We start from the raw sequence: 25,157 nt of genomic DNA on the forward strand, positions 1-25,157 counted from the left end.
GTTGGCTACTCAACCAGGCCACTGGCAATCTCTGGTTAGCTGTCAGGTTACGTAACACCGACGTTCGATTATTTCCCGTCAAAGCTGCCTGTTCGCGCGATTGATTTCAAACTGTCAGTGGTTGTTAAAAATAGTAGCTTTCTGGTGCTTTCAAATTAATTTTCTTTTTTGAATTCTTAAGTCGTGACTTGAGACTTTCTTTCTGAAGTCAACTGAAGAAATAGCACCAGCTACTGTTGTTTGTCACACAAGTCATTCGACAGACGCCATACACAGAGACCGGTGCGTCCACCGGGATTTGTCTGGTTATTACTGCGACATTAGTGCCGTTTTCAGGCACCGAAACCCTTCATGTCGCACGGCTGCGTCATCAGCTCCCACGCAGGTATCGGTCACCGTCGTCCATAAAAGTAAGCGGCATGACCTTGGAAAACACGCGTTCCGTCGTTTCCATCCTCAGGACGCTGAAATACTCCTCCTCCACGCCGCACCCCCTCTGGACTGGACAGGCAACTTTATCTCATGCGGGCTGCTCCTTTGGAGCGGCACTGCTACTCCCAAGGGAGAGCACCCGTAACCGGGTGCAGTGAGTGCCTTGGGGCTGGGTGGCCTGTCCTCTGGACGGGCTCAGCCCCGGCGACTCACTAGGGTGCCTGCCCAGACCAATGTCTCTCCCTTATTCCTATCATCCTTCCGGCTCTGAAATGGTCTTGTCAGACTGAAAGGGCCTAGCCCAACAAAACAAGCAAACGTTGGAAAACAGCTCCAATGTGTTTGTTTTATCCAAGGAGTAATAATTTAGTGTATTTTCACCACCTAATTCTACTATTGTGACGATTACCGCCATCATTTCAGAGAATGGGCGACAATGCAGCAGATAAGATTATCGTCGAAAAAGTAAAGACATAACTGAAAGCCCAAGAGAAATTCAGACCAGCTCACCTCATCGTCTCCGATGAGACCAATAACCAACGTTCATTCATTTCGGGGCGCCGTCCAATCAATTGAGTATGCAGATTATTCAGCCGGCGCTCTCTATAATCCAATCCAAGACGGAGTGGCCGCAGCCGTATTCGTTGACAGCCCCCCCCCCGTGCCAGGGGGGGGGGGGGCACCCGCCGATCCGGCCAGGCGCGTCGACAGCTGATAAATGGATCCGCGGAGCTCATAAGTCGCCGCCTCTCCGACGCAGCTGCCCGGCCATTGGGCACAACTCGATCAGTGCCACGTACTTCGCCCGGACCAAACGGCACGTCCAGTCGTCATTTGTGTGACAAATAACGTCGGTGATAATTGCTAACGACTTCTAGGAGTGACTCCATCTCAAGTGGAAAGGTGCCTTTGTCCGCGTCGTCAACACAAAACTAATGGTTGCGTACTGCTAACAACCAAAAATAATACAAGAGCCTTGAACAAGACTTTACTAATCGCCTCTGCACCACTTACGGCAGCAGTCTGCGGAAACACCAATCATAAGAGACGTAAAGCGAGCTCAAAGCAAGGCATTCGGCTGTTTTATGTACAATGCAGCCGCTCAATGACCTTTTGTCAGCTGGATGATACTCAGACAGCCCACCTATGCCCTGTCCCCAGGTGAAGTGTCATTGATCGAGCTTAGACCCAAATAGCGCACACCCCGAGGAGAACAGAGCGCAGTCGACTTTGACCTCAGACAGTTTGGTACGAGTTGAGGCGGGGAAGTTAATGGAGTCTCACGAATACGGCATAAGTTGCGGTTTAATCCGCATCGGCCATCCCACTTCTGTACTATGTAAAACCGGGTTCATCGACACCGTCTAAAGCCGCCCTCCCGCCGGGTTCCCCCCCCCCCGCCGGGTCCCCTCCCTCCCGGCCGCCGACTCACCTTGTAGAGCAGGTGCGGTTTGACGCTGAGCCGGGTGCGCGGCTGCGACGGCCGGTGCTGGTCCACGGCCTGCTCCAGCGCGCGCACTACCTCCGCTTCCAGCAGCGGCGCGCCGCACGGCCAGCGCTCCGTCTGCGCGCACGGCACCTGCTTCAGCCAGTCCTTCAGCTGGCGGACCCGGCGCGCCCTGCCAGTAGCGGAAACCACCAGGGTCAGAGGGAGATACAGCGGAACCAGGGTCAGATGGAGACAGCGGAACTAGGGTCAGAGGGAGACACAGCGGGAACCAAGAGGGAGACACAGCGGAACCAGGGTCAGAGGGGAGACACAGCGGGAGCCAGGGTCAGAGGGAGACACAGCAGAACCAGGGTCAGAGGGAGACACAGCGGGAACCAAGAGGGAGACACAGCAGAACCAGGGTCAGAGGGAGACATAGCGGGTCCACAGCGGGTGTATCCCCCTGCACAGCGCGCGTCCTGTCGCCAACCGCGGACGATAGAGACGGTCAGAGGCGGGTACAGAGACGGTCACAGGCAGGTTACAGCTGTAGTCAGGCGGTCACACTGGGGCAGTTGATGGCGACACGGCGCGCCCTGCCGCCAACAGCGGGCCGGGGGACAGTCAGAGGACACTCACAGAGGCAGTCAGAGTGGAGTCACGATGGGGCCGGACACGGTTAGGGCGGAGTCACGATGGGGCCGCACACGGTTAGGGCGGAGTCACGGCGGGGCCGGAGACGGTTAGATGGAGTCACGGCGGGGCCGGAGACGGTTAGATGGAGTCACGGCGGGGCCGGAGACGGTTAAAGTGGAGTCACGGCGGGGCCGGAGACGGTTAGATGGAGTCACGGCGGGGCCGGAGATGGTTAGATGGAGTCACGGCGGGGCCGGAGATGGTTAGACGGAGTCACGATGGGGCAGGAGACGGCTACATCGAGTCAGTAACACGGGTCAGAGACTCAGAGGGCAGCCAAAGTCGACTTAGATCAGCCGTGGCCAAGGGCGATGAAAAGCTGTGGCTTAACATAGACTGTGTGATGCTTTGTCAGGTTGCCGTTATATGACACTGCACCTTTGGAAAATGATTCTATCCATAGACCACTAAATAGGTAGAAGTATATCTATCTATACGTTAACCTTTATAACCTAGACTGCCGGTGCCCTAGACATATCATAATTATAGGATATATTTGGAATATAATTTATGGTAACCGGATCCTGTTAACGTACTATAGCCGAATAATGAGCCCATCCCGTCCAACCATTTCATCTTGTAATCTGAAACGTTCCCTTAATGCCCACACCCTGCGCACTCCAGCTATACCCCCCCCCCCCCCCCACTCCGTCCCATCCCATCCTCTCCCTTCCTCTCCCTGACCCCCTACCTTATTTCGGGCTCGGGCCAGATGTCCCCCTCCTTGAACTTGAAGCCCTCTGTGTTCCGTCCGAGGAATTCGATAAGCTCCGGGAACAGCGACATGTACTCTCGGAGCACGTCGATCAGCCGGCCCGAGTACATCCACTGGCCGTCCTTGCGCCGCGAGTAGCCCGGCATCTGGCGGCGGAGGAGTGAACTAATAGCGGCAGCTGCAGCTGTCCCGGCGGCGGCGGCGGCGGCGGCGGCGGCGGGGGTGGCGGTACACAAAGGCAGGTGTAAGACGGAGGCGTGGTGGCGAGGCGTTCCAAATATTTTACAGAAAAGGGCCAACCACGTGAACATCCGAGAACTTTTAAAATATTCCCTAGCTGGCTCAAAATTCAGCAAGCAGGCCAGTTCTGATTGCCACCTTACCTCAGCCACGTCCCTCCAGCCCTCCAACCCTGTTCCTCCCACCGTACTTCCCTGCATCCCACCGCCACCCACCTCCTCGTTTTTCTTGTTGTGTTTGATCTCGATGGCGCAGTTGAACTTGGCGTCCCGGTCGATGCGCGCGTCCTCCAGTTCGCCGACGATGTTGGAGGCTCCGTTGGCGCGCGCGCCGCCACCGGGCTCCAGCAGCAGGCAGCCAGTCAGCCGCGATACCAGGTGTGAGGTGATGCCTAGCTTCTGCGCCACCACGTACCCTGCGGGCGGCGCCGGGAGGAGCGGGGCGGGTCAGACAGACAAGACAGGGCAGTGAGAGGCTCCAGGCGACAGACAGGGCCGGGCAGTGTGGGGCTCCGGGCGGACGCATCATCGGGCGGATATCTGCTGCACCCAACCACGCCGTCCATAAACACCGTGAGTGGGTGTGGGAGATCCAGTCAATGACGGAAGCACAGAAGTTTCCGGTCAAACGAGTGAGCTTCGTTTTCTACAACAGCTTCGTGTTTACATTGAAATTGATGCCAATAAATGCATCACTACAAAGGACCCGCTCATTGAGAAAAGCTTATGCTACAAAATCAGAGCAAATCAATTCACAGAAAGTCAAGCTAAAAAGAAGTCGACCACCAGCTAAGTGCTCGCTCATCCACGCCCAGTCCCGCTCTCCGGTCCCGCAGTGTTTCGTCCGCAAACCGCCCACTTTCCGCTGGAGCCTGGCCGGCTCCGAGTCTCACCTGGGAAATAGGTGGCCGCCAGGCGGGCCTGGGCTCTGGGTCTCACCTGGGAAATAGGTGGCCGCCAGGCGGGCCGGCGCCGGGTCTCACCTGGGAAATAGGTGGCCGCCAGGCGGGCTGGCTCTGGGTCTCACCTGGGAAATAGGTGGCCGCCAGGCGGGCCGGTGCGGGGTCTCACCTGGGAAATAAGTGGCCGCCAGGCGGGCCGGTGCGGGGTCTCACCTGGGAAATAGGTGGCCGCCAGGCTCCGAGTCTCACCTGGGAAATAGGTGGCCGCCAGGCGGGCCTCCTTGCGCTGCACGGCGCTGAAGTCCGGCTCCGGAGTGAGGGTGACGTCCAGACGCACCCGACCCCGCTCCGTCACCTCGATCACCTGTGACGTACAGAGGTCAGCACACATTGAAGGACGTCAGTCAAAGGCGTACAGACGCCATTACACATTAAAAGATGTCAGTCACCACAGGTCACTGATAAACGCCAGCTGCCAGATGTCAAAAGGGGAGATTAATCATTAAATGTTATTTATAACCGTCAGTCATCATCATGCGTCACCCATGACATACGTCAGTTATAACCACACGTCTTGACGTGATGTCAGTCAACGCACTGACTGACAAACTTCAGAAAGATTATAGAAACTCAAACGTCAGTCTTCAGAAGTCACGAACAAATCTCAGCCAAATCGTTCCACATCCTTTCAGAATAGTTTGTGCCTTTCATAGCACCTACTAGAACCTATTTCCTTCGATAAAAACAACTCATTAGTCATTACTGAGCTTATCCCCTGCCGGCATGCCAGCTCCAGCACGGACCTTTCCCATTGAGGCGTAGGAGTCAGGGGCGAGCACGAAGCAGTGGGAGCCCTTGTCGAAGAGGTCGGCCACCGAGGTGTACTTGGTGTAGCTGCCCTCCAGCGTCTTCAGCTCGCGGACACAGGTCTGTAGCGCGAACGGCTTCGGCACCGTCGACCACTGCAACAGGACAGGCGGCAGTGAAACGACAGAGTACGACAGTGATACGACAGACGGCAGTGATACAACAGTGACCAGGCAATGAAGCAGACATAGCACAGTGCTCAGACAAAAGCAGGGACCATACAGTGACCACTTATAATATAGAGGACAGCTATGGCCGAGCGTGACCACGTCACATTCCAGTTGGCTTTGATAAGTTCAGCTAAGAGGCGCGTAAGTGAAAGAAAACGGGCCCGTCGACAGTCGGTTAAATGGTTCTCCGTCATTCCGCAGCGTTAGTGACTCGCAATAACCTGACCCGATTCTTTACCGTCACACACAGCCGCCAATGACTCCCCTACCCCTCCGGCTCCACATAGCCTATTCACACCCCACTGCCCACCTGTATCTGCAGCACCACGGACACGAGTCTGACGTTCACCTCACCCCACCCCACGGAACACATCACACAACACATCCACAGATCGCACACCCACCTGTTTCTGAAGCACCACGTGGCCGTCGGGGGTAGCCGCGTGTTTCCGTCCGGTCAGAGGTTTGGCGTACACCAGCACGGGGATGTCGTCCGTCAGAATACCCCGACGGCCCTCGTACCTGCCGGAGAGCCAACGGTGAGACAGGGCAGAGGTAAGGAGACAAGGGGGATGGCTGAGTGGTGAGGCCCGGAGGCAGCCCGAGGCGGGCGAGACAAGTGAGTAAGAATACAGGCAGGTGAGTAAGGTGTAACTTCCGTAGAACGGTGAACACGGAGAAGTGTCTAACAGAAATGAGGAGGAATAAGCCAATCATGCTTAGCAAGTTTTAAACAGACTGTTGTTTCATTTCACCCTTCCTCAAAGACAACTAGAGTTCTATCAGAGTTGATTTCCTATCCAAGAAAACGGTGGAGGTCCTGATACAGTGATCGGGACGGGGGCCAATGATCCCTCCCCTATCCCTCCAGCCCTCCCTGAGGCAGTGCGAGCGGCCCTCCCCCCCCCCTCCCCTCCCCCCGGCACTCACTCGCTCTTGATGTCGTGCATGTGTCCGATCCAGACGGTGCGGTCGGTGTCGCTGAGCGGCTGCACACTCAGCTGGTCGGTGGAGCCCTTCTGCAGGCTGTACTTCTTCTCCGGCGTGGCCACAGACACCACGGTGGCCTCTGTGAGGTGCGGCCACTGGACGAACACGACTCGGCCGAGCAGCCGGCGCGCCTCTGCTTCGGCGTCCGGCTCACCATCTCCCCACGGCGTGCGCACCGTCAGCATCATGTTCTCGCCCATCGAGGCCTGCTGGAACACCTTCACCTTGCAGCGCGCCAGGTGGAACGAGTGCGGCACGTGGCGCAGCGTCGGGAAGCCGGCGGCCAGCACGTCCAGCCGCGCGCCCGGCAGCAAGCCCTTGCGGAGGTGGCGGCGCTCGGCGATGAACGGGTCGCGCGGCCGCGCCGTCACCCGGGCGAAGGTGTGTCGCAGCGGCGGGAAGTAGCCCGGCGACTCCGTGCGCCCCTGGTCCTCAGCCGTGTACTCGATCAGGTGGGCGTCGCCGTGCACGTTGCGCGCCGCCTCTTCAGGCGTCAGCTGGTCGTAAAGCGGCCGGATGGCGGCCAGGAGTCGCTCCTGGTCGATGAACGGGATCAGCACCACCGCCTCCCAGTCCTGCGTCTTGCCGTTGAGGTCTGTCTCGAACGTCTCCGGGTAGTAGTCGATGATGGGCGACTGGGGGGAGGTCATGAGCGGCCGCAGACATTCGGGCAGCGAGTCCTGGCTGGCGGCCGGCAGCACGGCCAGAAGCTGCTCGTACGGCAGGAACGGCCGGCCGTACTCGAAGTCCACCACGCCCGGTACGGCGCTGAAGCCGCGCACGTCGCCGATGTAGGGCGCATAGTGGGACGGGTAGAACCAGGACCACGAGCACACGCCGTCGTAGTAGTAGTGCAGGATCCACTGGATGGCGCGCACATACTCGACGGCCAGTCGGAGCGCCTCCTCGGGGCAGATGTCGACGTCCATCTTGGTCTGGTAGTAGTGGCGCCGCTGCTGACGGTACTCGAGCTCCGAGACCGACTCGTCACCCTCCAACAGCTCGTCGTCGATGTTGGTGTGGATCTCACTGAACTGCGAAAACAGACACAACACAGAGTGGAATAATGAAAGGTTGGTCTGCCGCTCAAGCAAATGTTCTGAAACTTATGCATTGCAAGATCTGACCAAAAGTAAGTATCTAATGAAATTGGCGATATGCGCCGCTGTTTTTCACATGACATATCTGATGAAGTTGCATGCACGAATGAAAAATCCCACACAAGCCCACGAAAAAAAAAACTTGAGGTTACCGAAATCACAGCCAAGAACGTCACTAAATGTTGGTATAAAAGCAGGCCGCTGGGAATTGCGAGTTATAACCCCCGTGCCTCCGACGCCCATCTCACCACGGATTTGTTCTTGCTCGGCTCCAGTTCCTCGCCGTCCTCCAGGCCGTCCAGACCGTCAAACATGGCGAACGACTCGAAATCGGCGCGGCCCTTCAGCTTGATGTTGCTCTGTCGGAGGGACACAGGACGCTCATTCGACATTCGTACATCACGAGGGGTGAGAAAGGAATGAAACTAAGGGAGGAGACACAGGGCAGAGATCCGGCGAGACGGAAGACGGAAACGCCCAGAGTAAGATAAAGTAGCCAACCCCGGAACTTCATCGCTACGCGAATTGCAATACCAGATAAGTACAAAAACAGGAAGGAAAGTAACGACAGTTTTCATTCCAATAATGCCCTTCACTTATTTTGCCCTTTTCCACAGTCACCTAGAAACAGCGTTTCTAGTGTCGTAGTATTTCATGCTGTACAACGATTTCAATTGCCTATGACATGATTCTAACCTTTTTGTCTCGCGCTTTGCCGGCGGAGTAGCGGATGTCCATGGTGCCCTGCTGGCGTTTGGAGTCGAGCCAGCGCTGGTCGGCCGCCTTATCCTCCAGTCTGTCCAGCTCCCACTGGGCCAGCTGCTGCATTAGCGCCTCGAAACGCTCCAGCACCAGCGTGCCGCCGTCATTAATGTAGCCTGGACGGGAGGGAGGGAGGGGACAGATCAGTACCTGGACAACGCCAGGATATCGCCGTCATTGATGTACCTACCAAGCTGCAACATGGGTGGATAAATATTAGAAAGTGTCAAGCACATGGACAGCAGCCGTCCATCCGCAGCGCACCACCACTATCCATGTGCTATAATGGATGGACGACAGAAGCCCGGAGAGAACAGGTAATTCCATTATTGTGTTTGAGAAATCAGTCACCACTTTCTAGAGCCTGAGTCAAACCTTTGTACACAAACAGTTGCCGCACACAAAAATATGCCGATAATACGACGTGAGAAACGATTATGGATTTGATGAGTTGGCGTGTCTTGTGTTTATGCATTTGAATAATTATAAAAGTGATCAGTTCTCCGTCACGATCCTGCATAGTTACACACGATCCTGCATAGTTACATAACAACTGACAATGTCCATCGCACGTCAAACAGGTTGATGCAATGTAGGCATCCCGCCTACACTCACCCAGTCCAGCACCAGATCAAGTGAAAGTATCTCCCCCCCCCCTGCCCAGGGACCCGGCGGCACGCTGGCCCGCCGACCGGACCCCGCGGCTCGACCCGTCTCTCTCACCATCCAGTGTGGGCAGCACCTGCTTGTAGCAGCGGTAGACGGTGGGCAGCGCGTTCTCGCGGATGTGCAGGTTCGGCAGGTGAGGCACGAAGTCGTTACCCACCAGGAAGCCCAGCATCACCTGATGGGGACGCGGAGAAAAGCGATCACAGGCCGAAATGGAGTTTACATTTACATGGAACGTTCGCTCGAAGTCGGCGTTAGCCCGTTCCCACTTCGAAGAGACTCAAGAAGCTGTTGATCAGTAGCATCCCCAGCTGATACATCCTGGCCATGCAGTCAGCCTGGTGGTAATGGCGGTACACCGGTACACTACCACTTTCCCCCACAAAAAGGCCCTGGCAATCAAATATCCCGCAATAAAACAATGCTCAGTAGGTGGCCAGTGCTGCGTCTGTGAGCCGATAATCCCCACTCCAGCTTCAGTCTGACCCCCACTTCAGTCTGACCTTGACCGCCGCACGGTCCGGGTCGCCTCCCGGCTACCCTCGCTCGGGTTGTTAGTCCGAATGTGCGGCTGAGGGACGGTGGCCGGGGCGCATGGCAGTAGTGAACGGTGGGCTCAGGTGAAGTGCGGTGAAAAGTGAGCTCAGTCAGGTCCCCGAGTGAGCCTTGCGATTTCAGCGGCAAGTTCGAAGTTGTCGGACTTGGAAGATGTCGCTCGTTACCGGTGACGAGCTGACGGACTCGATGTTCAGTGATGCGGAGACGGGTTCGGCAGAAGAGAGGACCCGTGCCCAAGGGAAGCGACACAGACAGCAGTCCATTTCGGATATGCTGCCTGCGACCGAGAAAAAGCAAAGGACACGTAAGTCTCCCAAGTCCAAATCCTCCCTGAGCCCTGAGATGATGCAATATATGAGGGAGGTGATTGAAAAGACAATTGAATCAGCTTTGGAAAAGCAGTTTGCGACATTGACAAAGCACCTTGAAAAAAAGATCGAGTCACAAGAGAAAATTATCAACAAAATAGAGAGCGAAATGTTTGAACAGGCTAAAATCATTGAGAAACAAGAAGATGAACTGGCAGCTCTCCGAAGGAAAGTGGAAGGTTTAACGGAACAGGTGGATGACAACGAACGTAACGAGCGGGGAAAGAGTCTGGTCCTGTGGAGCCGCCGGTTCGGACCGAGGCGTGAAGGAGAGGACATCCAGGGTAAGGCTCTCGATATCCTCAGGTCCGGCTTTCCACACATTCCCCTGAAGGCGGAAGATCTATCTGTCACCCACCGCTTGGCTAAGGATAACTCGGTCATTTGCTCTTTCTACAGCAAGGATTTGCGTAATAAGCTGTACGAAGGAAGGCTTAAACTTAGCTCCTCTTCTACCCCTGCTGAACACCGGTTGTTTATCAGCGAGTCGCTCACCCGCGCCAAAAGGGAGCTGTTCAGCGAGCTGCTGGCCATGAAGAAGGAAAAGCGGCTATGGACTGTCTTCACTAGAAACGGTCTGCCTTTCTACAAGCTGCAGCAGCTGTCCAGTCCTGTTCGGGTCACGTCGCCTGAGCAGATCGCGGAGCTGCGGAGGAAGCTGGACCCGGCGGCGGGTCGGCGTGCTCCTCCTGGCCCGGCGCTGTCCGGCCCGCCTGCCGTGGCCGGCGCTGACCGGCGCGCGGCGGCCGGTGGCGTGCCGGTCGCCGCCGCGGCCGCCGGTTCTGTGGCGGCTGCCGGCGCGGCCGCGGTTGGTGGTTCGTTGACTTCGGCGGGTGTATTGGTGACTGACGAGCGTCATGATGCGCTGGTGGATCCTGTCGGCGCCGTCGGCTCCGTGGAGACGGCTGCGGTTCGTCGTTCGCCGGCCCGCTGAGCGCGGTGCGCTGATGTCCTCTGGTTCCGAGGCGTCAGGGTGCGCGCCGGCTTCCCGGCGGGCTGCGCGTGTCGCCGCGGCGGAAAGCCTACGGATGGTGAGATTGGCCGTGTCGTGGCAGATCCTTTATTTGATTTTGCTTTACTTGGCGGGAGGGAGGGGGATGTTTTCTTTGTCGGCTCTTGTCGGTGTAGGTATGATTTGCCGATCAGAACTCACGGTGGGTGAGTAAGTGTTTCATTGATTCATTCAAACGGCTGATTCATTGTTTGAGACAAATGTGGTCTTTAACATTATGGTGCCGTGTGCCCATGGCTATGTCTAGGTCATGTGTGTACGTGTTTTCTTGTGTGAATGTGTTGTTTTGTTTGAGTTTCATACAGTGTATGTGTGGTTGTGTTTAGTGTGCCAGTATGACAGGAAGTTCAATATTTGTTTACTTGACGCTCCATCGTTAAATAGCAGTAAACCGTGCTGTATCATTATCATGTTGAGTCGACATCGACGGAAACGTGTTTTCCGTTCTACTCTGCCTCTAGAGTTACCCACACATTTGCTCTAAGTGTCTACATTCGGAATAATATGTTGGAACGTAAGGGGATTACGAGAGAGAAAGAAAAGACGTTCAGTTTTCAGACATATTCATGTTAGGTACCCAGATTATTTTGCTGTGCTTCAGGAAACACATTCTACCCCTGATTGCGAGCAAACTTGGAGAAGTGAATGGGGCAGCGAGGTACTATTCTCGCATGGTAGCAACATTTCCAGGGGTGTATGCATTCTCACGCCCCGGCGCTGTACAAATCCTTTAGAAAGGGTAGATTGTGGCACACGCTTCGAGGAGGGGAGGATTCTTTTCGCACAAATCAAGCTCGCCAACACTGTTATTAAATTAGTTGGTCTTTATGCGCCTACCCATTCAACGCCAGCGCAGGTTGAGTTTTTCTCAAATGTAAAGGATGTTTTGGATAACCAAGATGACTTGTCAAACCTTATTATAGCCGGAGATTTAAATGTGCATTTAAGTGAGTTGGATGTTGACAAAAATCAGAGAAGAACACACCGTCCGGTAGAAGTTTTAAAAGAGATTATGGAGGAATTTGATTTGCTTGATATATGGAGGCAACTTAACCCTAAAAATACAGGCTTTACGTGGAGGCGACTAAATCCGCTTCAGCAATCGAGAATTGATTACTTCATAATAAGTGCTGGAATACACCGCTCGCAACAAATTGAAAAATGTTCAATAGATCCAGGGATCATGAGTGACCACAGCGTCGTACTATTACAGATGAAGTTAGCTAATGGTAAACGAGGTCCTGGGTTCTGGAAACTAAATAATAGCTTATTGGAGAGTGACTGCTTAAAGGAGGCAATAAAGGAGGAGATAGGGAAGGCTAAGAATAGAGTAGGGCTATATTCGGATTGCAATATCCCGGGATTGCTATTGGAAGTAATGTTGAGCAATATAAGGGCACTTTGTATTAAACAAGGAAAAGAGCTTGCGAAGGTCAGGCGCGCTAAGGAGAGGGAGTTGGAGGAGACAGTTTCCAATCTGGAACAAAAATTGGGTTCAAGCGGACAGGATACGTTACAGAGATATCAACAAGTCAAATCTGAATTAGAAACGATAAAAGAGGATGCGGGGAAAAAAGCTATGCTATTCTCAAAGGCAAATTGGATAGAGAAAGGAGAAAAACCATCAAAATATTTTTTGCGTCTGTGCAAAAAGCAAGCGACGGAGAGAGCAATATACGTGTTAGATGATGAACATGGTTCAACTGTGACGGGGGATAGGAGGATCCTGAACGCCTGCAAAACTTACTTTGAAGATTTGCACTCCTCCTGTAAAACAGCAAACAGAAACCTGGAGTTTGCAGACCGCATTCCTCAGCTGTCAGACCTAGAGAGAGAAACATGCGAGGGAATGATGACAAAGGAAGAATGCAAGAATGCATTAAATTTAATGTCAGGAAATAAAGCCCCATCAGTTTCCGGATTTACCAAAGAGTTCTTCCATTGCTTTTGGGATGAGTTAGGAGATCTGGTGACTGATTATATAAATCATTCATTTGAAACGGGATTATTATTTGTCACGCAACGCAGGGGATTAATTACACTGATTCCCAAAAAAGGAGACCAAAAGCAGTTAAAAAATAAAAGGCCAATTTGTCTCCTGGACGTAGTGTATAAAATCATTGCCAAAGTGCTTGCAGTGCGACTAGCAAGGGTTATTCATGTCCTGGTGAATCGTGATCAAAATGGGTTTATTAAAGGCAGGAATATTCGCGACAGTCTGAGAATTATACAAGACGTTATCGACTACACAGCAGTGGATAGACGTTCTGGATTTTTATGTGCCCTTGATTTCAAGGCAGCGTTCAATTCTCTTGAACATGATTTCATGTTCAATACGCTCGAGCGATTCAATTTTGGGCCAAATTTTACGAGATGGGTACGATTACTATATAATCAATCTGAGCTTGCGATTATTAACAATGGATTTACCTCGGACTGGTTTTCGCCTAAGCGGGGCATCATGCAGGGATGTCCCCTCTCTGGAATGCTTTTTGCGCTAGCTGTGGAAATGTTGGCCTTAAAAATAAGAGCTTCAAATAGAATTAGAGGCATTTCCGTATCTGGAGTGGAATTGAAGTTGACCCAGTACGCAGACGATACTACGATTTTCGCAAGGGATGAGGTATCAGTTCACGAGCTGATACGGATCGTGCGAGAGTTCTCGGAAGTTTCTGGGTTAGAATTGAACCTAAACAAGACTAAAATTATGCGTCTTGGACCTTGTCAGGATTTGACGCAGCCAGTGTGTGGTATAGTGCCATCAGAGAGTATTAAGATTTTAGGTGTCTGGTTTTCCGCGAGCCGGCAGTGCTTAGATGACAATCTCGAACCTATATTGAATAGCATAAGGGTAGTGCTAAATATGTGGTCTGAAAGGCATTTGAGCATAAAAGGGAGAATAACCGTTGCCAAGAGCCTTGCGGTATCAAAACTGAACTATGTGTTGGCATCTTTGGTAATTCCGCAACAGACATTGTGCAGGATTCAGAGCCTCATCATGAAATTCATCTGGCGCGGCCGTCCGCCGAAAGTCTCTCGAGATGTGCTCTACCAAACGGTGGAAGAAGGTGGACTGGGTGCAACATCAGTGCATAGTTTACACAACGCGCTTAGATTAAGTTGGGTGGTGCGCTTACTGGGACATGAATCGAGATCTGGTGATATATTCCGATCTCGCATTGGCCCGTTTACGGTCAACACTTTTTTGAGAACTAGATTCAATGAACAGGTCTTGGAAAGATGTAGACTCAGCGACTTTCACAAAGATTTGCTCCGGAAATTCAAGAAGTTGTTCCACAAACCCTGCCCCGGTTCTAACGAAACAGTTCGAGAAGAGATTTTGTGGTATAATGAAAAAATATTGATAGATAACAGTCCTGTGTTCTTCCCTCGAATGTATCAGAAAGGAATTATATTCATTAACGACTTGCTTACAACCCAGGGACAGTTAATGACATACGCGGAATTTTGCGAGAAATACAACTTTAGAGTGAACAGCCTTCTGTATCAAGGATTAATAAGAGCTATCCCTTCTGATTGGAAGTTATATTTACGGCGATCTGGAGACTTTCTTGATGTAGGACAGATGAGAGGGGCTGCTATTTGCTGCCGGATAGGATCAAAAGTAAAGCGGATCGTAAATTTAAGGACAAAAGAGTTATATCTTTTAGGTTTGACAAGTCAAAAACCAAAGTCTCTAATAAAGTGGGAAGCCGAGCATCTAGCCCCAGAAGCTTGGGCCACATACCTTAAGATTCCATACACGTGTTGCGCTTCCACCCAACTTCAGTCCTTTCAGTTTCAGGTGTTGCACAGATATTTGCCAACTAAACGCTTTTTGCACGTCAGACGAGTCATAGACACGCAGAGTTGTGACTATTGTGGAGAATCCGATACTCTCGTACATCATTTATACAATTGTCCACCTGTGCACGCCCTTTGGATTAGGCTATTTCGTAATATGAACTCGAGAATACGACCTGCACATGTTCCGTGCGATGCTCGTTCCGTGTTGTTCGGTGCAACGCAGGTGCCATGTGTCATTAATGTCATCATTCTGTTAACGAAGCGTTACATACATGTCCAGCGTAGGGATGGTAGGACACTCGTGATGGCGCAGTTGAAATCACAGGTAGAACAGTTTTATGAGGCAGAGAGAATAATCGCTTTGAGAGAAAATCGAATGAAACATTTTGCTGCAAAATGGCGATGTATTTATGTTGAAAATGGTATAGCGATATAACGCTTACGGTCGACTGGTTCGATCAACATATGATTATGGGTTGTGTAATGTGTTGCAGGCAGGCGACACATGTAATATCAAGATATGTTTTAGTGATGTGCTGTGCTTCGCATGTGTAAATAAAGTGAAAAAAAAAAAGAAAAAAAAATCCCCACTCCAGCTCAGCGTCACCTCTGACGGCAGACACTCACCCAGTCGTCGATGATGCGCTCCAGGTCGAACTTGAACGGCAAATCCTTCTCCAGGTCGCTGAACTCGTACCCCAGGTACTCGCGGAACAAGCTCAGGTGCAGCAGGTAGAACGTCATCTCCTCCGGCACCGTGGTCCGCTTCGTCTGCTGCTTGGTGAACAGCACCTGCAGTCGCGCGGCGCCGGCGCCATCAGACACCCAGCGCGGGAGGGGCAGGGAGGGACCGGAGGGCGGTACAGCGGCGGCAGATAGGTGCGCCACGATTTATCACACATTGCATGGCTATTAGGGCTCCATAATATTGTGATTATGATCATGCTTTCCTCTCCTGTGTCAGAATTATACAGGAGTACTGCCGTACTCCCGCAATTTGACCTGTACTCCTCCCATGTATCCTGACTCATGCACGGACGCCTCCCGTACCTAGAATTGAACAGTCCCTTCTCTGTACCCTGACCTGTCTCCCGCGGTCCGTACCTCCTCTCTGAGCAGGCTGAAGTGGGGCTCGTGCGTGCACAGGCCCAGCACGATCAGGTCGGCGTCCAGCCCGTACAGACAGTGTCGTGTGTTGTGGTCGTAGTCAGGCAGCGACTTCTCGTACCGAATAAACTCCATCACCTTGTGCTCCCCCTCGCCAGGCACCTGAGTAGGTACGGTGCGGGGATGAGGGACAGTTAGATAATTCCACACTGTCATATGCACACCACTAACTAACCACTTATGGTGACTCATATGCACACCCGCGAACCTGAGTAGGGGAGATGGGAGTCAAGCGTACACCAGAAAACCAGAGTCTAAAGCAGGGGTCGGCAAATGGTGGGGCATTCCCCCTTTGGGGGTAATGGAGCCCTTTCGGTGGGGGTAATGAGGGATTCTGAGAAAGCCTATCTTTTTAGAGTTTGTAGCTCCAGTGATGGAGCCATCGTGACTGTTGCATCCCAGGGTTCAAAGATTAGCCCAGGCCAAAGGCACAGCACACTATTGATTAGATACCAATTTTCACGTACCTGCTCGCCTCACCATCTCACCCCTCCGTACAGTCGTTCAAAAGCAGCTGCAACTTTTAACCGTCGCCCGTCTGTTGGCGTTTCAACAGCCGCTAACGTAAGGGGGAGGAGTCGATCGGACCCCGCGGCCTCTCGGACTCTGATATGGAGCTGTGCATAAAAAAGACGAGCGTGCTACCCGTGACCATAGGAAGCCGCTGCTGCCCCTTTTTAAGGTCCTTGGTCATTCCGTCTCATTCAAGAGGGCAATGATAAGTGTCGAGAAAATCGGGACCCGCTATAACTTCTTGAAGTGAGATTTTATGGCTCAAGATGATCTCCAGAAAAAGCTCATAAGCCAACGGTCATTATGGATCCAGAGGCCAGTTTTACCAACAGAAAAATAGCCGCCTGCCGGAATTTTTGCCTAAAGATCGTTTCACATATGGAGCGTAAACGGTAAAGCCCTATCCGCTTACGAGCCCATCGCGTTTACGCTCCGTATGTGAAGCGGTCTTGAGGCAAAAATTCCGGCAGGCGGTTATTTTTCTGTTGGTAAAGCTGGTCTCAGGTCATGATATTTTCCGGGCTGGTGAAAAAAAAAAATGATGGGCTCGAGGGTACAATTTGGTCGTGATCCAATGCCTTTTACGTGAGCTTTTAACGAAAAACCACCCGCCGCCCCTATACGTACAAGGGTTAAATGGGATATAGCATAGGCGGCGGAACGGGGAGGACACCGGGGCACCGTGCACCCTTTGATTTTTGCATTTTAACATTAGCCCTATGGGCGTTGCATGGAAAGAATGGGACCAAAAGTCGGCAGTGCTCCCCCCTCCCCCTTAATTGAAGGTGTTCCGCCGCTACTGGGATATAGGCATTAAATGTCTTGTGGAGGAAGAGTCATGTTTTAAATTTGATGCATTGGAAATGCACAAATGCCCAAAGAGTTCCAGGACGGTATGGAATTTCAGTAAACTTAGTTGTGTCAGCAATGGGGTCTGGTAGGTGGGGGCAATGGCCCTGCCTGGCGCCCAAAAAGGGGGCACGACCCCGAATGACCTGCCGACCACTGGTCTAGAGGCAATCTAGTGCTAAGTTTGGCAGCCAGCTTCAGAAATTACTAGAGTTGGGTACACAGAGATACACAGTTGGGTACATACGAATACACGGCCAGGAAGGGCGGCCGCCCTGTCACTCACGTCGTGTCCCGAGAGGATGACGCGGATGCCCTGCCAGAGCGGGTCGGTGCTGATCTTCCTGGCCACGAAGTAGCGCAGCTGGGCGTTCAGACGGACCATGAACCCCGTGCCGGGCGTGATGCAGTTGGAGTCGAAGCGTTTCTCGGTGGGAAGCACCTCGCCGCGGTTGCGCGCCTCGCGCTCCCGGTCCTGTGCCTCGCGAACTGAGCGGAACCTGAGGCAGGGGGAGGGGGAGTCAGAGAAGGGTGCGTGGACATGAACAGGTCGAGTCGGGTCGCGGACGCATTGATGGCACAACACAGCGGCAGTAATGAAAGGAGACAATAACGTCATGGCGTCCCAGACGTCATTACGCTAGGTAGGCGCCGCAGTATGGTATAACGCAAACTGAGCAGGGCGCATACGACTGTACCCGGTATCACGGGGCCAAAACACCAGGGTGTGGTCGCCGCCCGTGCCGGCTACCGGTCCGACGAGAGGCACTCACCTGCGGCCGCGCTGCTGATTCATCTTGGCTCGGGGCGCCACGCCGTCCACCGCCATAAAGAACACCTTCTTCGGGCGGATCATGCGGAACAGAACCTGAGGAACATAACTGTGACCGTCGTGCCAATTCACTGCCATTGCAATATTGACGAGGTGTTTTAAGGGAGCCGAGGTAAGCGATATAGTGACACCTAATCATGATCAAAACACAGACTGAGCAATAACATAATATATTTCAGCTGTATCAATATGTTTTGTGAAGCACTCAGCCAATCAATGCTGAGAAGATTGAAGCCAGGATTTATTGAGACACCCATGAACTGATCTCACCTCAATGTAATGAAAGATGTTGTTGAATATTGTCTCCTCGGTGATGCGGAAGTGTGGGTTAGAGTCATCTGGATGCGAACATGGGTGGATAATACCATTCATATCCAGGTACAGATTGTCAAACTCAGGAATCTGAAATGAGAGGGAAATTGGTCATCAATTCATAGCCCCTTCATGAAAGGTCATTTTGCAACAGTATAGGGACCTGCACTTGCGACGCACACACTTGTATTTCAGTGCAGTCTTGGCCCGTGACACAGTTGAGGGAAATTGAGAAATGATTATATGCTTATTGAAACTGCCTTTAAGCTGATGAGGTGCTCTCTTAATTCAAATTGTGGTGCTCAACCATATGGCAAAGTATGGCTCACAGGTCAACAAGATGCACAGGCCCCAGTTCAAAATCCATATTAAGCTTTCAAACACAGCTGGAAAATGTCCGCTTTGCAGGCACAGCACGCTAAGGTTGGGACGTAGAGGGCTCCCGAGAGCATACTGCATTGCATGGTGAGGCTCCAACAGTGCGTTACAATTTTCCTCATCCATATCGTCTGCTCCATTGTGTCTGTCACCAAGCCAAATCCGCACCATGCTACACTAAACTCGCAGAGCGCCAAGCCAAGTCCGCACCATGCTGCACTAAATCCACACTGTACTAAGCCAAAGCTGCACTGCACCGCACAAAATCCACACCATACATACACTTAAGCCTTGAGCGTTAGATTTTTAGCCTTGAGCACTGCTCAAGGCTTTAAATTGAAATTGCACATTTTGAAATTCATCTCACCTCAGTAGGCGGAACTATGGTCATGAGTACCCAAATATAGGAACGTTCCCATTTTTGGGAACGGAGTTCCCAAATATGGGAACGGGCGTTCCCATTTATGAGAACGGAAGGCAATTTTTCGGCCGTTCGCCCACTAAAACTCAAAAGTGCATCACGTCTCAAAAAAGTGCACGCTGATTTAAGTATCTACTAAATCTCCATAAAGTTATCTTTAATCTGACCGTGGAACAAGGAAATTGACCGTGGAATGATATTTTTAATGATTTTTTAAAAATGACAGAATGGTGGAAATATGGGTTATACGACATTTAACATGCAATTTTAAGGAAAATGAAGCATTTTTTACATTTTGAGGTCAAGTATAATAATTTTCGCCTGGTTATGAAGTTTCATTCTAGCGACACCAGATGCTGACATATGCAAGCGAACACGCGGACAGTCCCGAGGTAATATTGTTGACTTTTGGTGTCGGGGCGATCGACCGCGTGGAACGTCAGTGATTTTACCGAACTACTGTTGTAAACTCAGTTTCAGTGGTTTAAAATCATTCAGCTGTATTTTATCAGCCCTGAAAGACATATTTTATTTGGATGCTAGCTGTTTAGCGTTGTTTTATAAGCAGCGTCATGAGCGTGGTTTTTGTCTTCGGCGTTTCTAAGCATGATCGTTTGGGGGGAATTTCTCTGATATAGGTCGCTCTGTGTGGCTTATTTATAATTTTTATGCTGATTTCGATCATTCCTCGTGCCCATCCTACCAGGCCTTTTGCCACTTACACTCATTAAGAAAGGAAAAAACTAGATTTTCATTGGGACTAGGTGTTTTGAGGGTGTAACATATTCAGCGTTCCCATTTTTGGATACTTCTTGTGCTCGTCAACTCTCGGTGATTAGCAGACAGGTGCTTGACATGTCTCCACCCTCGGCGCGGACGGTGGATATAGGTATGGAAGACCTTGTTGAACATCGCTGAGCGTTGTGGATTACGTAATCCTGCAGAGGGGGGCGTGTCCGCTGCGAGATCGACGGGAATAAAAGCGCAGAAGACCGGGCGAAACATGCAACGGTCTTGCCGGAAAGGTCATCTGATGATTGTTGCGTTAACAATAATTTGCGGCGTTGGACGTGATGCTTGCTAATGAAAAGAGCCCCTGAAAGGCGTCGGTGAAATCGTTCCCAATTTTGGGTACGCCGTTCCCATAATAAGGAACGCTTGCAGCGCCAGTGTACGAGAGCGTTCCCAAATTTGGGCTCGCGGCCCGGATGATGGACTGCTTTAGAAATAGGGGAAGGATTTGAAACTACGATGGGCCTTACAATATCAAACTCTTTCCCAACAATATTGAGACAAATATCAGGCGGTTCACGATCGTTTTATATTTTTTGGACGTCATTTAACGGTTCTTTTTCTTGTTTTAAATAATGCCTACATGGCGTTCCCATATTTGGGTTTGTCGTTCCCAAACATGGGAACGAAAATGCGTTCCCGAAAATGGGTACGCTTGACCATAGTTCCGCCTACTGACCTGGTATTCCTTGACAATCTCGCTGAGGCAAGGATATCGTTCAGACATCCATCTAAAAAACTTTGGTACTCCCATCTTTGCGGTCGTTTATCTAATTGAACTTGTATTCACTAAATCCCGACTCAGTGCTTAGGTAAAGAAAGAGAAATCTCTCCCCTCGCCGTCGTCCGTCGTCTCTCTACAGTCAGGCTGGCACGGTCCGCCGACATCAAAACAACGGTGCGTCAGCTGATTATTGGTCCTCCGATTCAGGAGAAATTATTAACGCGGGAACGCCGGCGCTAAATAAAGGCGGTAGGATTCACGGCTTCGCATGATCGTGTGCAATGTTTTTTAATAGTATCAAGCGAGGGGTATTGCCGGAGTTATGCAAATAAATATTTTGCTCTCAGTTTAGCTATGCGATCGTGAACACTTTATTTTCATAGATACGATATGAAATAGGATAAACAGGCCAAACCAAGGCTATGTAGGCCAACCTTAGACTTCGCATAGCCATGGACATTGCGTAGGAAGGTACTCGCCGATCGTACCACGATACCACGGGCAAGATATCAGACTTTTGGGAGTTTTGTGTCGCTGGAATGTATTTTAAGTGCTAAGAAGGAAAATAATTCAATTAAATGATGTCATGGACAATGGACGTGCCATTCCAAGCATATATTTGCCTGGCTTCGACGACCAGATAGCCAGGCTTATTTCACGGGTAGTGGATTTAATATCGTTTCTATTACATTTGATTGATAATCCTACATATCAGTAAAGCTGCCACGTTATCATTCTCGGCGAGCGATTACCGGCACATCGTACCAATGCCAATGCAGCGTCGAGCGTCCGATGGTTTACGATAGTCGATAGGAATTATAACAATAGTTTTAATCTAGCGCTTTTTAGAACCATGGACCGAAATGGTAATTCAAAGAACCTCTTCCCCTTTCAACTCACCTGAAAAAGCTGCTTTCGTGTACCACCCAGCAACCGTTTCGTAGATATATCAAAATGATAACTGGAGGCGAAGATTATCCTCGGCCGTGCCCATTTTCGAACCAACCCTGAGAGGCAAACTAGGCGGCGGAACGGGTCGGGCGGCGGGCACCGGGGCACCGTGCCCCCTTTACTTTTGGCATTTTAACATTAGCCCTATGGGCGTTGCACGGAAAGAATGGGACCAAAAGTCGGCAGTGCCCCCCCTCCCTTAATTGAAGGTGTTCTGCCGCTACTGCTGAGAGACCGTGGCCTCGCTTTTAAACTCAATGCCTATTTTATGATCTACCACGATTCGTGGGGCTGCCACTAGTACCGACGGGGATCCCACAAACACGACGGTCACATTCATTAAGCATGATGTAGGTACGGCGTTAAGCACCACAACTCACTCCAAAAGCGCAACCTTCTGAGATATCTTATATTTAGTTTCAATGCTGGTACTGGTGCAGTTTCAATACTGGTACGGGGACCAGCAGTTGCTACTCTACACGAATCCCTTGTCTAGCCGTCTGTCCTGTCCAGTAACAACCGATAACATTGATATCGACAACCGGTCCCTGTACATAATAAAAAACATAAAAAACATTGGGACACAAACAACTGGAAACTGTTGGTACTTTCGCGCATAGGCGGCGGAACGGGGAGGGCACCGGGGCACCGTGCCCCCCTTTGATTTTGGCATTTTAACATGGGCTCTATGGGCGTTACATGGAAAGAATGGGATCAAAAGTCGGCAGTGCCTCCCCCCCCTTCCCCTTAATTGAAATTGTTCCGCCGCTACTGCTTCCGCGTACGTAATACAACGACGCTGGCAATCAACAAGTTGCAACATACGCCCGAGATAATAAGTTTCAGATAACAACGCCGGCCAAGAGGTGCGCCGTCCGAAGGCTCCAGTTGAGCTGGGCGCAGGTACTAAATAGGGAAATCCTACATTCATCTCGCCGCATTTAAGCGCACCAATCGAAAGACGACAGCGTGACCGCGCTGACAGGCAATCAACCTGGCCACATAAAACTAGCTAGTGCAAGGAAGATGTCTATATAAACCACTGGACCAGACGGTGCGGGTCAAGGTCACCGCTAAGGCGGCGGCGGATTTGCTGCGCCCGGGCAGTGGGCACTGGGCACCCTCAATTCGGTGAAAATCGACACCCATGCAGCTCAACATGACAAAACGCTGCATACAAGCGCACGTCCTCGCATTTAATTGACGCATTTAACTGCGTCACTAACCTTGTACACTGTACAACACTGGTGAGATGACTGTCCGAAGGAAACTGCCGACTTTGGCTGGCAACATTCAGGGTTGGTGACTTATGTACTGAGTTCGGCTGGCTGACAGCGATGTGACTTCAGGACCGGTTGATGAACGGGTCATCCTAGCCCCATTCTACAGGAGCCCAGCTGGTCTTGGCGAGCGGCGGCGACTGGACGAGGCTGGACCCCTACTACAGGAGCCCAGCTGGTGCTGACGAGCGGCGGTTACTGGACGAACGGGTCAGCCTGGGCCCTGGACCCCTATTGCAGGAGTCCGGCAGGTCTTGGCGAGCGGCGACGACTGGGCGAGGCTGGAGTCCTACTGCAGGAGTCGAGCTGGTCCTGTCGAGGAAATAGTTCACCTTTAACATGGGATTTTAAACTGAGATAGCAGTCTGATAGAGCAGATTTGCGTATGCCTTATATTTGAACTGTTTGAGATATTCACCTTTTATCAGTGAATATTGGTGCTTAAATTCATGTTCTAGTGCTCATTTACAGCTAGCAGAAACCTCTTCAACACACAGTGGCCAATCAGCGATGAGAGCACTTACAGGAGCAGAATCCCTTGCAGCTGATAGGTTGTTCAGCTGTTAGTGTTCATAACTTTAATCATTAAAATACTGAAATCCCTTTAGAAGAAGTGTGTAATTCTAAGTCAGAATGCATTTAAATTTTATTCATCAAATTTTTAACACATCTTTTTAAATTTTATTCATCAAATTATTCACAGAAGGTGAACAATTTCTTTTAACACTTACCTTGCTTCAATGGTGACATGTAGTTCTTGCAGCAGAGAAGGCACAGCATTTGGCTGCAACTTCAAATATTTACTAGTTGCTATCAATTCTTCAGTTTTGAAATGCATACAGGTACAGCGAATCTTGGGTTCTCCTGTAAGAATGCCGACGTCACCGCAGAAGTTCATCCAGAGCTTGCGCCTGAAAAAGGGCCAGGTTTAATATGAGTGAAATGAAGACTTTTGAATCATTTTATTATTATACCATAATCACATTTTGCCTAATTTGTAAGAAATAGGTTTAGGTTAGCAGAAATAGGTAAGGTTTTGACTAGACCCCCTGGGTCACAACAGGGAATGACACCCATGATGGAGCATAGGAACACCACGCACCAGCACTGGCATAGTCCGTTCTGACCACCGCACACCTATCAGCCCGAGAGCACACTAAATTGCATGTCAAAGCTCCATTAATGCTTTTTTCAATTTTGGCCATCCATTTTGTTGGGTCTATCATGTCCATCACCAAGCCACATTTAAAATGCACTACACTACATCCCCCACCACCTGACCACAGCAGGCACCAAGCTAAATCCACGCTACACCAAACCCTCACCAGCCGGACAAGCCAGCACAGACGAGATCTTGTCGAAATTGCCATGCTTTGCAGAGTGCATACTGGCCTACCTGAACCTCACCTTAACCAACATATGAGCCTGACTGTCCTAAGCACTGGGAGCTCATTGAAACCAGGCCCCACAAGCCTAGTGGCCTCCTAAAATCTGATTTCCATATGGCAAGGTGAGCTATTTAAGAATGGTGATTGGATATCGAACGCGAGACAAGACAGCAATGGGCAGTGGGCAGTTCATGCAACAATAATCATGTTTCCTTACCACAAGTATCAAAGCAAAAGCAAAAATGGCTACCTATCGAATTCAAATTTCACTGGAACCTCACCTGCATGGATCTTAAGTGAAAGGTACATCTTGATACATCTGCACGAAAGATACATCTTGATCCAATCATCTCAATCTTGTTTTCCTGCATCCAGGGCATGCAACACTTCTGGTATTTTTGGCACAACTTACTCGACTGCTGAGCTCAAATGCAAATTGCAATCACGGTCATAAAATACCTACTATTGAATCGCAATGTATATTCAGTCGATGTACCCCCCGTTCGATGTCTCTCGGACGATGAAGATTGTACGTCGTCCGGCCAATCCCGTTCTAGGTCAACGGGGGCTCGGCTGCGATTATGGAATATGATTGGCCAAACGGCGTAGGGTCTTTGTCGTCCGAGAGACATCGAACAAAAGTAATGTCGCTACTGCGCCATTTGTTGCATCGAATTCGCCCCATAGAAGCACGTGTTAACTCTCTCCCATAGGGCCCTGGGTAAACTCATGTACACAACCTCCATAGGGTCCTGGGTAAACTCTCCCCTTGTCTATTTTCTTTAAACGGGAATGGTTTGGACAGAAAAATATTTCCCACCTCATAAAAAATAA

At 51.0% G+C, this 25,157-nt stretch overlaps 1 protein-coding gene and 1 long non-coding RNA gene across 2 annotated transcripts in view; both read right to left on the minus strand.

Moving 5' to 3' along the window:
* LOC122364087 (5'-3' exoribonuclease 1-like) overlaps nucleotides 1-21,011 on the minus strand; it is an 87,918-nt gene extending 66,907 nt beyond the window's left edge. Inside the window, exons 1-16 of the mRNA XM_043334151.1 lie at nucleotides 20,660-21,011; nucleotides 18,348-18,479; nucleotides 18,019-18,113; nucleotides 17,532-17,745; nucleotides 15,821-15,985; nucleotides 15,344-15,508; nucleotides 9,026-9,146; nucleotides 8,237-8,418; nucleotides 7,789-7,899; nucleotides 6,381-7,474; nucleotides 5,855-5,972; nucleotides 5,217-5,375; nucleotides 4,663-4,777; nucleotides 3,728-3,927; nucleotides 3,249-3,418; nucleotides 1,865-2,051 (exon numbers count right to left, since the gene is read on the minus strand). Coding sequence (XP_043190086.1) covers nucleotides 1,865-2,051; nucleotides 3,249-3,418; nucleotides 3,728-3,927; nucleotides 4,663-4,777; nucleotides 5,217-5,375; nucleotides 5,855-5,972; nucleotides 6,381-7,474; nucleotides 7,789-7,899; nucleotides 8,237-8,418; nucleotides 9,026-9,146; nucleotides 15,344-15,508; nucleotides 15,821-15,985; nucleotides 17,532-17,745; nucleotides 18,019-18,113; nucleotides 18,348-18,479; nucleotides 20,660-20,734 — 3,303 coding nt within the window. The 5' untranslated portion in view covers nucleotides 20,735-21,011. The remainder of the gene's footprint in view (nucleotides 1-1,864; nucleotides 2,052-3,248; nucleotides 3,419-3,727; nucleotides 3,928-4,662; nucleotides 4,778-5,216; nucleotides 5,376-5,854; nucleotides 5,973-6,380; nucleotides 7,475-7,788; nucleotides 7,900-8,236; nucleotides 8,419-9,025; nucleotides 9,147-15,343; nucleotides 15,509-15,820; nucleotides 15,986-17,531; nucleotides 17,746-18,018; nucleotides 18,114-18,347; nucleotides 18,480-20,659) is intronic.
* A 1,795-nt stretch (nucleotides 21,012-22,806) lies between these two features.
* On the minus strand, nucleotides 22,807-24,660 carry LOC122364085. The gene is made up of 3 exons (XR_006253485.1): nucleotides 24,605-24,660; nucleotides 23,667-23,846; nucleotides 22,807-23,247 (listed from the first exon to the last, which is right to left on the minus strand). It is a non-coding gene; the product is annotated as an uncharacterized LOC122364085 (long non-coding RNA).
* Nucleotides 24,661-25,157: the final 497 nt, after the last annotated feature.

This window comes from Amphibalanus amphitrite, unplaced genomic scaffold (assembly GCF_019059575.1).
Source record: "Amphibalanus amphitrite isolate SeventyFive unplaced genomic scaffold, NRLGWU_Aamphi_draft 000655F_arrow, whole genome shotgun sequence".
Lineage (NCBI taxonomy): Eukaryota > Metazoa > Arthropoda > Thecostraca > Balanomorpha > Balanidae > Amphibalanus > Amphibalanus amphitrite.